Genomic DNA, 13,854 nt, shown 5'->3' with positions numbered 1-13,854 from the left:
CAGAACCCAACATCAGACCGATGTCAAGGTCCAACAATATCAATGCTTATTGATGTTACAGCTTGACGTTGTGTGGACGTTACCACTATGACATCTATTAGACGTATTATGTTAGTTGCCATACATGAAGAATAAATGTCAGTATTTGACGTCAATATAATGTTGGTTTAAGATGTTGGCTCGATGTTGGATTTCGGTCACTTTCCAACACAATCTAAAATCAACCAAATATTAATGTCATTTGATGTTGTTATTGGATGTCAAAACAACGCTGTCCTAAGACGCTGGCTAGAATTGAATTGAATTGAATTTTGATCACCTGATGTCACAACTGAAATCTAACCTAATATTAACATCTTATGATGTTGTGTGCCTGCTGGGATATATGAAATAAATTGCAATTCCAACGTTATCTCAAGGCAGTTCGTAACTTTGTGATTTAGCTGATAATTATTATGACTTTGTACGGTCTCATTCATACAGTTTAGTACAATTTACTCTTCCCCCAATGACAGTTGGGTACATTTTTGTACCTCTAAACTTGTATGAATTCAAACAAATAAGCCAATAAAGTGACAAAATGTAAAAGTAGTTTAGCTTTCTTGTGAGATTAGGCTCCTGTAAAGATACATGCTATGCTGTATATTAAATTAACTTCCCTGTTATGGATGATTTTTAAAATCGATATTCCTAAGCATGTTACAATAAAAAGTATATTTATATATGATAAATTCTAGTAAAACGTATATGTATGCATATATATGATAAATTCTAGTAAAACGTAAATGTATGCATATATATGATAAATTCTAGTAAAACGTATATGTATACATATATATGATAAATTCTAGTAAAACGTATATGTATGCATATATATGATAAATTCTAGTAAAACGTATATGTATGCATATATATGATAAATTCTAGTAAAACGTATATGTATGCATATATATGATAAATTCTAGTAAAACGTATATGTATGCATATATATGATAAATTCTAGTAAAACGTATATGTATGCATATATATGATAAATTCTAGTAAAACGTATATGTATACATATATATGATAAATTCTAGTAAAACGTATATGTATACATATATATGATAAATCTAGTAAAACGTATATGTATACATATGATAAATTCTAGAAAAACGTATATGTATGCATATGATAAATTCTAGTAAAACGTATATGTATACATATATATGATAAATTCTAGTAAAACGTATATGTATACATATATATGATAAATTCTAGAAAAACGTATATGTATGCATATATATGATAAATTCTAGTAAAACGTATATGTATACATATATATGATAAATCTAGTAAAACGTATATGTATACATATATATGATAAATCTAGTAAAACGTATATGTATGCATATATATGATAAATTCTAGAAAAACGTATATGTATGCATATATATGATAAATTCTAGTAAAACGTATATGTATACATATATATGATAAATTCTAGTAAAACGTATATGTATACATATATATGATAAATTCTAGAAAAACGTATATGTATGCATATATATGATAAATTCTAGTAAAACGTATATGTATACATATATATGATAAATTCTAGTAAAACGTATATGTATACATATATATAATAAATTCTAGAAAAACGTATATGTATGCATATATATGATAAATTCTAGTAAAACGTATATGTATGCAATGCATCTGGAAAGTATTCATATAGCGCTTCACTTTTTTCACATTTTTTTATGTTACAGCCTTATTCCAAAATGGATTAAATTCATTTATTTCCTCCAAATTCCACACACAATACCCCATAATGACAATGTGAAAAAAAGATTTGTTGAAATTGTTGCAGATTTATTAAAAATAAAAAACCTGAAAAATCTGATGTACGTAAGTGTTCACAGCCTTTGCTCAAAACTTTGTTGATGCACCTTTGGCAGAAATTACAGCCTCAAGTCTTTTTGAAAATGATGGGAATGAGCAAAATTCCCATAGACAGGTGTGCCAAGCTTGCGGCATCATATTGATGCATCTTGTACATCATCTTATTATCTTTTTGGAGAAGTCTGTGTCATTTCTGGTTCAAAAAAATCTTGCTGGTTGTATAAAAGTAACTTCAGTCAGAATTTGCCAGGGGTATGAATCATTTCTGATTTCTGGCTTGACTGTATATACTTTATTTATTAAGTATATTAAATATTAATTTCAATAATAAAAGAATCAAATATCTACAGTAGAAAAAATTGTAAATGTAGGCTGATAACCTATACCATATTAAAACATGCATCCCTAACCTCATGCATATCAACATTTGTATGTTAGGTCATCAAAAAGGTTGTGACACTTTCATGTGACAGTTTTCAGTTATTGCCACAGAGAAAGAGTCTTGAAGTGAAGAAGTAAATGAATCAGACTGGACACATATCAAAACAAATGGAGCTGTCAGACGTTCAAATACGAATTGATCTTCGAAGATCTATTAGATGTGCAATTAAAGCTGACATGAGCTCTCCTTTCCTCACCAGTCAAAACTGTGGTGCATTAGCAGCTGTTCCCACCTCAAATTCCTTTGCCATTTCAATTCCAATATAGAAAGATAAGAAAGCAATTCAGGCCACCGTTAAGTTAGTAAGTGACCTACATTTGCAGTTGAATAGGAGGCTTAAAATTGTGCAGAACGGCCTACATTTAGATCAAATATTATACTCGATAGCAAGACTTCAGCTGGATTTATTGACACGGCATGAGTTCAGATGGGGCATGAGTGTCAGGAAAATCTGTATTAATCAATGGTAGACTTGCCTCATACTTGTCCTCTTTTATTTTTTAAAGGGTTTGTCATCATATTTTCACCCTCTTATCATTCCAAATATAGGAAATGTGTTCATCAGACCACAAATGAAGATATTTTGAATCAAATCAAAGAGATTTCTGTCCCGCCACGAATGTCTGTTCACCCAAAACTCTTCAAACATTCATAACAAGAGTAAAAAAAAATAAACCTATATGATTTAAACTGCTTAGTCCAATTGGTATTTAATTTTCTCTTTTGATTCATATGTAATAATATAATACATTGGCCAGTAAACATTTGCTTAAAATGAGGAAAAAAAATAAGATTACTTCTCAAGGAAGCTCAGTTTTGCTGGAACCCCACACAAGGATGAATCTCATTGGTTCTTACTTGTCAAGCAAGCATGCTTGTGTATTTATGACCAAATTTTAATGCAGTAACCATTGCTTTCTGATCAATGTGATTTAAAAGCCTAAAAAGACTCTCTTCTTAAACAATACACAAATTGACCGCTGTACTGTCCAGCGTATACTCAACATCCTTAAAGGTGCAGTATGTAAGTTTGACACCCAGTGGTTGAACTAGGTATTGCATTCTCAGTTCAAAACATGCAATCGCAGGTTGCCAGATTGATGACACCAACAGGAGTGTGACTGACTGTCGAACCTAAAGGTTGATTTAAGGCTGATTTAAACCGTGTTCTAAATAAAAGCAACGGCACGCGGTAGAAGGAATATTTTTTTTGTTCTAACCAACACCTGAAATACATATTTAAGGACTTTCTATTTTTTGGAGCTAAACAACAGAATAAATTGACAATGATCACCTCAGATCACCTCATGTGCATTTATTCAGTGTTAAATGCTAATAATGTGAGTTTTTAATGCCATTTTACATTACATTTATTGCCATACTACTGAAAGCAGCAGCAGAATTCAAAATCGATCTTTAAAATGGTGAATGGTGCAAATCAATACATATTAGTGATTCAGCATCTAGATTTAATAATGTTAAAGAGGTTTAATAATTATATTATAAACCTTACCATTTCATTTGAGTGCAGTGAGTGCACTATTCTGTGCTTCTGAATGGCTGTATTTAATTTCTGTTGTGTTTTATGTGGTGCAAACAGCCAAATTGCTTATCACTGCAAATCTCGTCACATAGCGTGTTGTTAGAACACAGGGTTACAATGTAACCTGCTCACCTAATGTTTACGTTTGTAACGTTTATGTTATTTGCAAAGTAAACCACCTCATGTGGAACTCTGAATCTGCATCTCATTTAGGAGTCTGCTACAGTCCACCACATTTTTGGTCATGGATAAATTCTTTGAGAGCCTTCCTTACTGAATGAATGAAATACACTGTTTTCCATCAAGGCAACACGGGGTGCTGAAATATAATTTTCGTAACACTATGTTTTTCAAAGCAGAATATCTGACTTCAGCATTGTTTTTCACTTGACATATTTCTTTTTATGATATGGTTTTTATGGTATTTTAATGCTTTACAAGAGTCAAAAACTTACATACAGCACCTGTAACTCTTTCTGTTTTGATTGCAATGTAATAATGTGTGCATTTTGTAAAGCTGCTTTCGAATGATAATTATTGTGAAGAGAGCAATATAAATGAAAAAATTTGCTTTAAACTGCTCAATTTTGAATTCATTTTAGTTAAAAGTTTTGGAGTGATTAAAACTGTATTCATTTGTGATCTGAAGAGAGATTAAACAGTCCTACAGTATGTGATTAAGGGAGAATCATTTTAACTAACCTTTTAAAGGGATAGTTCACCCAAAAATAAACATTTACTCACCATTCCAAATAGGGCTGAGTCAATAACTGATATAATATCGAATCGCAATCAAATTTTGCCGATAACAATAAGCTCTGGACTTTTTTACTTTATATTGATAAGAGCCAATCACACAGCAGAAATGTATAACAATGGGAATCTAAAAGTGTGTTGATGTTAGTTATGCATTGAATTTTCAGCCACCGAAAATAGGTTATGTTATTTAACGGCCTCTCTTATTTGTGGCTTCAGTCATTGTTGGGATACTCTAATAAATCTGGAAGCATCGAAATAAATTGTTATTGTTCAACATGGAAAAGAATTAATCGAGACTGCATTTTTGCCATATCGCCCAGCCCTGATTCCAAATCTTATGGAGTTTCTTTCTTCTGTTGAACACTAAAGGTGTTATAAAGAATGTTGGAAACCATTAGTAGGAAAACCAAATACTATGGAAGTCAATGGATACCATTTTCCAACATTCTTCAAAATGCCTTCAACTCAAAGAGGTGAGTGTAAATGATGACAGAATTAAAATTTTTGTCTGAACTACCCCTTTAAGTGTTTGTAGTTTAGGTTTATGTGATGCAGTGCACTTACGGGTCTGTGTCTCCCTCTCCCTCTCTGTCTCAGTCTCAGTCTCAGTCCCGTCCTCAACACTCTTGTTGAGATGGTACAAGGAGAGATCACTTTGCAGGATACTGTCTGCTGTACCGCGGGCCAGAGCTGCAGCCAAGGAGAAAGGGCAATTACTGTGAAAAAGAGATGAGGAGAGACAGAGCAAGAGCGTTAGAACATCTGCTCAGTACATCACGGAAACATTATGCAAAGGAGCGCTGTATATGATTCAATTTTTCCTTCATTTATTCCTTCTTTTTTCAGCACCAGAGCGAGCGCTCGTTTAACCGTTAGATGATGAGTAGGAGGCAAAAGCAATATGCACAGGTCAAAACAGAGAAGCAGCCAAAGATAATCAAGCTGAATATGTTCTTATGATCAGAAAAACTCTTGGATGTCAGAGAGAGCACAAATTGTCTACATCAGGGGTGTCCAAACTCGGTCCTGGAGAGCCAGTGTCGTACATATTTTAGTTCCAATCCCAATTAAACACATCGAAACCAGCTAATCAAGCTCTTTTTAAGGAATACAACAAACTTCCACAATAAAGGTACGTGAGCGGTCACTGGGGTTGTACCTTTTTAAAAGGTACATATTTGTTTATAAAAGGTCCATATTAATACCTCAAGGGTACATATTAGTACCTAAAAAGTACAAAAGTGTTCCTCTTAAAATTTGTCGGTACTAATGTATACTTTTCAGGTACCAACATGGACCCTTCAAGTACAAATGTGTACCTTTTGAAAAGGTACCACCCCAGTGACAGCTCTCGTACCTTTATTTCTGAGAGTGCAGGCAGGTTTGTTGAAGCAAGTTGCAGCTAAACTATGCAGGACACTGGCCTCCAGGACCGAGTTTGGACATCCCTGGTCTACATAGATTCTCAATTCCAAGGTATTAACATGCGTTCAGATGTGTCTCTTGGGACCACTTGTGTTGTGATCAAGCAACAACCTCCCGCTCTCCCTCATGAAACAAATACTGAAACTGCAATTCATCGAAATTCCACTAGTCCTGGCTCCATAATACAGCAAATTTCTATTGACCCCTTTTTTTAAATGGCCAGCTTTATAGCAGAAAAAAGGTGTTTACAGCCTGGTACAAAGAAGGATTTTGGTGCATATAGCTAACATTACCTTTCATGACAACTGTGAGGGGGTTGAATTTATTTAGAACTCATCCGTTTCCTTTATATTAGGTTATATTAAGTCTGCAGAAATAAGGGTGTGGCCACTTGAGTGACAGCTAGGTCTCGCTGGTCGTCGTCACGTCACCTCAGCTGATTTTGGCTGATTAGCTGCTGAATAGGTATATACATCGTATTTTTGTTTTGTTTTATGTGGCTTTACACAGTCAATTGCCTTTTGGAATTATTTTTTACAGTATCAGATGATATGGCATGCTGTGTGCACTTTATTGTGCTCACAAACCATTCACGTGGCCTCCATTTCCCAGGTGAGTGAAATTATATACTTATGTATCACATCTATAAATTTATTTGTTTTATTTAAGATAATTTATCATTTATAATTTTCTTTAGACCTATAATGCACTCATTACATCATAAGAACAATGCTTAGTGGCTCAGTGTATTACACAACAGTGTTTTTAAAAGACTAAACACTTTATTGATATAGTACACAACCAAGCACATGTGGTCAGAACACAAACGAGTCACAAGTAATGAAGTATTAAAGGTTTTTCTCATATGAAAAGCCCGTCTAAACAAAATGCTAGCAGGTGTCTCTAGCTCTGCTTCTTTGCCTTTGTTTGGTATCCCCAGGTCGGTGCGATTAATAAAAGGCGACGTGAACAAAATGGCGACGTGGCCACACCTACTAGTAGCTTCTTTTGGGTTCTTCAGAAACCTATGGGTGATGTCACGGATACTACGTCCATATCTTTTACAGTCTATGTTGTTGTTGAGAATTCGTCACTTTCACTGGAGTACTCAGGGCGACACATGAGCAAGCAAATTATATGGTGGATGGCAACACCAATTTTGTTTGTAATCCTCGTGTTTTGGTCAACCCAGGCTGATTCTGAAAACGTAGCCCTATGTACATTTTTGGAGAGCACCAAATACGTCCCAGGAGGTATGATTTTTTGCAGTTTTTGTTTTAGCAAATCCACCAGAGGTCGCTGTGTATGCTTTTTGAGATCTCAAATTTCTCTTGCGAATGCCATTCACACCTGCGCTTCTTGCGTATGTCTACCAGAGGTTGCTGTCCACTGACTGTTTGACTGACCCACCTTCCTCCTTCCCTAAACTCAACCAATAGTGTTTTAAAAAGCACCGATTGACCCCAGTTTCTTTAAAAAAAAATAGTCCAGCATGTACTGTACACACCATAAAGTGGTTTCTTTCTGTCTTGAACACATATATTGAAGAACGTTGTAAACATGTAGCTGTTGACTTCCATAATAAGAACATAAAAATATATAAGGTAAGTCAATGGCTATAACATTCTTCAAAATATCATCTTTTGTTTTCAACAGAAACTAAAACAGGTTTGGAACAAGCAGAGGGTGGATAGCGGAAAGTAGTTTGGCTTTTGGGTGAACTATCGCTTTAAAAAGCTTATGATGTGAATTCTGAACTGTAAGTGTTAAAGCCTGGCTTTTTAACTACTGATGTGAAGATCCTTTTAGGGCTTGTCGCTCTGATGGATTGAGAGAGTGATGAGAGGCACTCTAAAACTAGCATGACCCAAATCCACTCCAGCACTATGAGAGCAGAGACCCTGCTGGATTGCTGAAAATAAATACAACTGCACATTATGAAATCAAGAGCTGACACTTAAAGACAAGCCTTGTCATCCTTATAAGAGGATTTCATAAGAGATGATTGTGGAATTCTCATCGGGATACTGCTGGGATCTCCCCATTAAATGACCGACCATCATAATGTCCAGAAATATACTAGATTTTTATGACATACTGACATCATTACATGACATTTTTTCATGCAGGTTACAAGAATATAATCTAATTTAAAGAAAAATGCCTACAGTGTTTGTAGTTTGCTTTGTACAGTGTGTATATATATATATATATATATATATATATATATATATATATATATATATATATATACATATATATATATATATATATATATATACATACATACACACACATTATATAATATAACCCTTTGAATTTTTTTTTTCTTTTTTAAATATTTCCCAAATGATGTTTAACAGAGCAAGGAATTGTTTATAGTATGTCTGATAATATTTTTTATTCTGGAGAAAGTCTTATTTGTTTTATTTCGGCTAGAATAAAAGCAGTTTTAAAATTTTTTCAATCCATTTTGAGGTAAAAGTTATTAGCCCCTTTGAGCTATATTTTTTTCAGAAGTGTCTTGTAAATTTCCCAGTCAAATATTATTTACTGTCATCATGGCGAAGATAAAATAAAGCAGTTATTAAAAATGAGTTATTAAAACTATTATGTTTAGAAATGTGTAAAAAAAAAATCTTCTCTCCGTTAAACAGAAATTAGGGAAAAAAAGAAACGGGGCTAATAATTCAGGGAGGCTAATAATTCTGAATTCATTTATATATATATATATATATTATACATACACACACACACACACACACACACACACACACACACACACACACACATAAACACAAACATAGACAGACACACACACACACAGTGTCATGGATTGGTCAGGCTCTCACGACCCCCACTCACGAAGATCACCATCACCTGACTTCTAATGAGCACACAGCTGCATCACATTCACGAGCACCAGATAAAAGCACAGCACTCCAGTCGCTCATTGTCCGGGCTCGTCTCGACGAAAGCGGACAACTGAGCGACCACTCAGCGTAGTCATCCTCAGCTAAACAAACGATTTACTTACCTGTTCTCTTTGTATTCCTCCTAGTCTTCCTGGTCCTCCCGAATCGTCCTGTCTTCCAGTCCTTCCAAGTCTGTGTCATCCTCTGTCAGCTGTATCTGGTGTGTGCTGTCCATCCTCGTGTATTCCTGTTACCCAGCCACGGAGGAAAAGACCCCAACATCATTCCTGATCCTCCTGGCTATCCTTCATGTGCTCCTTGTTGTCATTCAATAAACACCCTAACGTTTCCTTACCTCTGTCTCCTGTCCGCTTCATAACAGAAGCCCGGACCCATAACGACGACAACATGAGCACCCTCGATCACTTTCAAGAGCTGGTGGACCAGTTGAAGCGGATTCTACAGCCACCAGCTCCACTTTCCAACGCACCACCAGCACCGAGCACTTCCGCCTCCACAGTTTCTTCTTCGGCCCTTCCTTCCAGTCCCATGGCCCGACCAGCGCCCTACTCAGGCGGAGCGGAGGAGTGCAATGGTTTTCTGTTACAATGTTCCCTCATATTCGAAATGCAACCTTCTCTATATCCCACAGATAAGTCAAAGATCGCCTACATCGTATCACTACTCTCTGGACCTGCACTTAAATGGGCTGAGACGATCTGGAACCAAGCCGGGCCGGTCATGAATTCCATCACTACCTTCACGGAGTATTTCAAAGAGGTGTTTGGACGTTCTGATGGGGAAGTAGCCGCTGGAGAGCAGCTGTATCATCTAAAGCAAGGTACTCTATCTACACAGGAATATGCTCTCCGGTTTCGCACTCTAGCAGCTGCAAGTGGATGGAATGAGAGATCGTTGTTGACCACGTACCGGCTCGGCTTGGAACCCACTCTCCGAATCCAGCTGGCCTCATTAGATGATACAATGGGTCTGGAGAGATTCATCCAACATTCTCTCCGATGTTCCGATCGTCTCCGTTCCTATCAACAGGACACCATCACCCCCTCGTCTGCACTCCTCCAATCGCCTGAGTCAACAGCCTCTCCAGAACCAGAACCCATGATAATAGAGTCTGGAAGACTGACATCAGCGGAACGACAGAGGAGGCTGACCCGGGGTCTGTGTCTATACTGCGGTGTCAGTGGACACACCCGTATGGAGTGTCCCCTTCGTCCCATTCGGACTTCAGTGAGTGTATTCAGTACGAATATTGAACAATGTAAACCACTTACTACCACCGTACAAATAACTACTGCCTCTATTTCTCTCCTTGTCACAGCCCTCATCGACTCCGGGTCAGCAGGGAACTTCATCTCCCAATCCCTCTGTCGTCAACTCCACCTCCGTACTGAGGCGTCCTCGCATATATACCAGATACAACCGATAACCCAGTGCACTCGATCTTCGACCCGTATCCATCGACAATGCGAAGACATCCTTCTTCAAGTGGGGCTGTTACATCAAGAGAGGATTCAATTTCTGGTTCTGGAGGGTGCAAATATGGACATCATTCTAGGGCGCCCGTGGCTGGTGAAGCACGATCCCATCATCTCTTGGGGCACAGGAGAGATAAAGAAATGGGGATCTGGATGTACACCTACCTGTTTTCCAAATCTCCCTCTTCAAGGTCGGAACCCCATTTCTTTGTTTGCAACATCGGTCGAGAGCCCTCCTGAGAAGCAGTCTATCCACATTCCTAAGGAGTACAGCTCCTTTCATGATGTCTTCTGCCCCAAGAGAGCTTCCCAGCTACCGCCGCATCGGCCATGGGACTGCGCGATCGACCTATTTCCAGATGCCCAGTTGCCAAGAGGTAGGATCTACCCGCTCTCGCTTCCAGAGAATCAGGCAATGGAAGATTACATAAGGGAGGCTCTGAGTCAGGGGTACATACGTCACTCAAAATCACCAGCCGCCTCAAGCTTCTTCTTTGTGGCCAAGAAGGACGGAGGGCTGCGTCCATGCATCGACTACAGGGTCCTAAATAACGGTACAGTAAAATACCGATATCCCCTTCCTCTGGTACCAGCCGCTTTGGAACAGCTCCGAGAAGCTAAAGTCTTCACTAAATTGGACCTCCGCAGCGCGTATAATCTGATAAGAATACGTGAGGGGGACCAATGGAAGACAGCATTCGTGACCCCTACTGGCCACTATGAATATGAGGTCATGCCTTACGGTCTGGTCAACGCCCCCTCCGTATTCCAAAACTTCATTCATGAAGTCCTCCGGGAGTTTCTTCACCACTTTGTAATAGTGTACATAGATGACATCCTCATTTACTCCCGGAGTGAGGCCGAACATCGCCAACACGTTGCGGAGGTCCTACACACATTGAGAGAACATCACCTCTACCTCAAAGCGGAGAAATGCTCATTCCACCAGAAGTCGATTCATTTCTTGGGATACATCATTGATCAAACCGGTATACGTATGGATGGGAAGAAAATTGAGGCTGTTCTATCCTGGTCAGAACCCACTTCCATTAAGGAGCTCCAGAGGTTTCTTGGGTTGCTAACTTTTATAGACGGTTTATCAAGGACTACAGCAGGATTACATCACCTCTCACTAATCTCCTCAAGGGTAAACCCAAAGGACTGGAGTGGACCAAAGAAGCAGCCGCAGCCTTCCGCCTTCTTAAGAAGGAGTTCACAAGGGCCCCACTCCTGACTCATCCTGACCCAAATCTTCCTTTCGTGGTGGAAGTGGACGCATCCACCACCGGCGTCGGGGCAGTATTATCTCAACATCATGATACACCGCCCCGACTGCATCCCTGTGCCTATTTCTCTCGGAAGTTGAGCCCGGCGGAGCAGAATTACAGCATAGGAGACAGGGAGCTGCTAGCAATCAAGCTAGCCTTGGAGGAGTGGCGTCACTGGTTGGAGGGAGCCAAACATCCGTTCCAGGTGATCACAGATCACAAAAACCTCCAATATATCAAAGAGGCCAAGAGACTATGTCCACGTCAAGCCAGATGGTCACTTTTCTTCTCACGTTTTGATTTCTCCATTTCCTATCGTCCAGGACCCAAGAATCTAAGAGCAGACGCTCTCTCTCGTTTACACGAGCATCACGATCATGAAGAACTCCCAACGAAGATTCTTCCCGAACACATCTCCATTTGTCCGATCACCTGGAACGCTCCTCCAGTCGTTGCCACTCCGGAAGCCCCTGCTCCGCCGGGATGCCCTCCTCATCGGCAGTTCATACCACCTGAACACCGGGTAGATCTGATCCACTCCTTACATACCTCGCTAGGCACTGGACATCCAGGGATCAACAATACTCTCTCGCTAGTATCCCAACGATTCTGGTGGCCAAACATGGCAAGGGATGTGAGGCAATATGTTCAGGGCTGTAAGGACTGTGCCCAATCCAAGAGCCCACGTCATCTACCCGCTGGAAAGCTCCATCCCTTGCCGATTCCGAACCGTCCCTGGTCACACCTAGGAGTGGACTTTATCACTGATCTCCCTTCGTCAGAAGGTAATACCTGTATTCTAGTCATAGTAGATAGATTCTCAAAGTTTGTCAAACTAATCCCTCTGAAAGGTCTTCCCACAGCCTTTGAAACAGCCGACAATATCTTTAATCAAGTCTTCAGGTCATTTGGTATTCCAGAAGATATTGTGTCGGACAGAGGTCCACAGTTCATCTCACGTCTATGGAAAGCCTTCTTCAAGCTCCTAGGTGTGGCCGTCAGCCTCTCTTCTGGATATCATCCCCAAACCAACGGGCAGACAGAGAGGAAGATTCAGGAGGTGGGACGGTTCCTGAGGACCTTCTGCAGTGGTCACCAGAGCTCCTGGAGCCAGTATTTGGGCTGGGCAGAATATGCCCAAAATTCACTGCGGCAACCCTCCACCGGACTCACGCCATTCCAGTGCGTCCTGGGCTTCCAACCACCGCTCTTTCCCTGGGATGGCGAACCATCTGATGTCCCCGCAGTGGATCACTGGTTCCGGGAGAGCGAGAGAGTCTGGGACGAGGCTCATCAACATCTGCAGAGGGCAGTCCGTCGAAGCAAGGTAACCGCCGATAGAAGAAGGTCTGAAGAACCCAGATACACACCCGGACAAAAGGTGTGGCTATCCACCCGGGACATACGCATGCGACTGCCCTCTCGCAAGTTAAGTCCCCGATTTGTTGGTCCCTTCACCATCGTGGAACAGGTTAACCCCGTCACCTACAAACTACAATTACCCTCTCACTACCGTATTCACCCTACATTCCACGTATCACTCCTGAAACCCTATCACGATCCTGTTCTTCCCTCCACAGAGCCTGACCACGAAGAGGAACCCCCTCCTCCACTGCTCCTAGAAGAAGGAGCCGTCTACGCAGTGAAGGAGATCTTGCGTTCCCGACGTCGTGGTGGCCAGTTGGAGTACCTGGTGGACTGGGAAGGGTACGGCCCCGAAGAAAGGACATGGGTTCCCAGAGCTGATATTCTCGATCCTAGTCTCATGGTGGAGTTTCATGAGAGCCACCCTGAGTTCCCAGCGCCTAGAGGCAGAGGGAGACCACCACGGCGTCGGAGGTGTCGGCCCTCAGGAGCGGGCCCTGGGGAGGGGGGGTACTGTCATGGATTGGTCAGGCTCTCACGACCCCCACTCACGAAGATCACCATCACCTGACTTCTAATGAGCACACAGCTGCATCACATTCACGAGCACCAGATAAAAGCACAGCACTCCAGTCGCTCATTGTCCGGGCTCGTCTCGACGAAAGCGGACAACTGAGCGACCACTCAGCGTAGTCATCCTCAGCTAAACAAACGATTTACTTACCTGTTCTCTTTGTATTCCTCCTAGTCTTCC

The 13,854-nt window shown here is 40.1% G+C and overlaps 2 protein-coding genes across 5 annotated transcripts in view; one reads left to right on the top strand and one right to left on the bottom strand.

Annotated features, from left to right (window-relative positions):
* The window catches only part of rabgef1 (RAB guanine nucleotide exchange factor (GEF) 1), a 128,238-nt gene extending 118,685 nt beyond the window's left edge, over nucleotides 1-9,553 (top strand). For all 4 annotated transcript variants that reach the window (XM_056466559.1, XM_056466558.1, XM_056466557.1 and 1 more), the window contains one exon: nucleotides 9,118-9,553. In XM_056466559.1, the coding sequence (XP_056322534.1) occupies nucleotides 9,118-9,350 (233 nt within the window). In that variant the 3' untranslated portion in view covers nucleotides 9,351-9,553. The remainder of the gene's footprint in view (nucleotides 1-9,117) is intronic.
* Nucleotides 1-13,854, bottom strand: part of ppm1e (protein phosphatase, Mg2+/Mn2+ dependent, 1E) — a 113,660-nt gene that overhangs the window by 23,530 nt on the left and 76,276 nt on the right. The window contains exon 2 of the mRNA XM_056466555.1: nucleotides 5,196-5,347. Coding sequence (XP_056322530.1) covers nucleotides 5,196-5,347 — 152 coding nt within the window. The remainder of the gene's footprint in view (nucleotides 1-5,195; nucleotides 5,348-13,854) is intronic.

The sequence above is a fragment of the Danio aesculapii genome, chromosome 10 (genome assembly GCF_903798145.1).
Source record: "Danio aesculapii chromosome 10, fDanAes4.1, whole genome shotgun sequence".
NCBI classification, from domain to species: Eukaryota; Metazoa; Chordata; class Actinopteri; order Cypriniformes; family Danionidae; genus Danio; species Danio aesculapii.
Note: the sequence above shows the minus strand (reverse complement) of the source record. Positions and strands in the feature narration are given on the sequence as shown.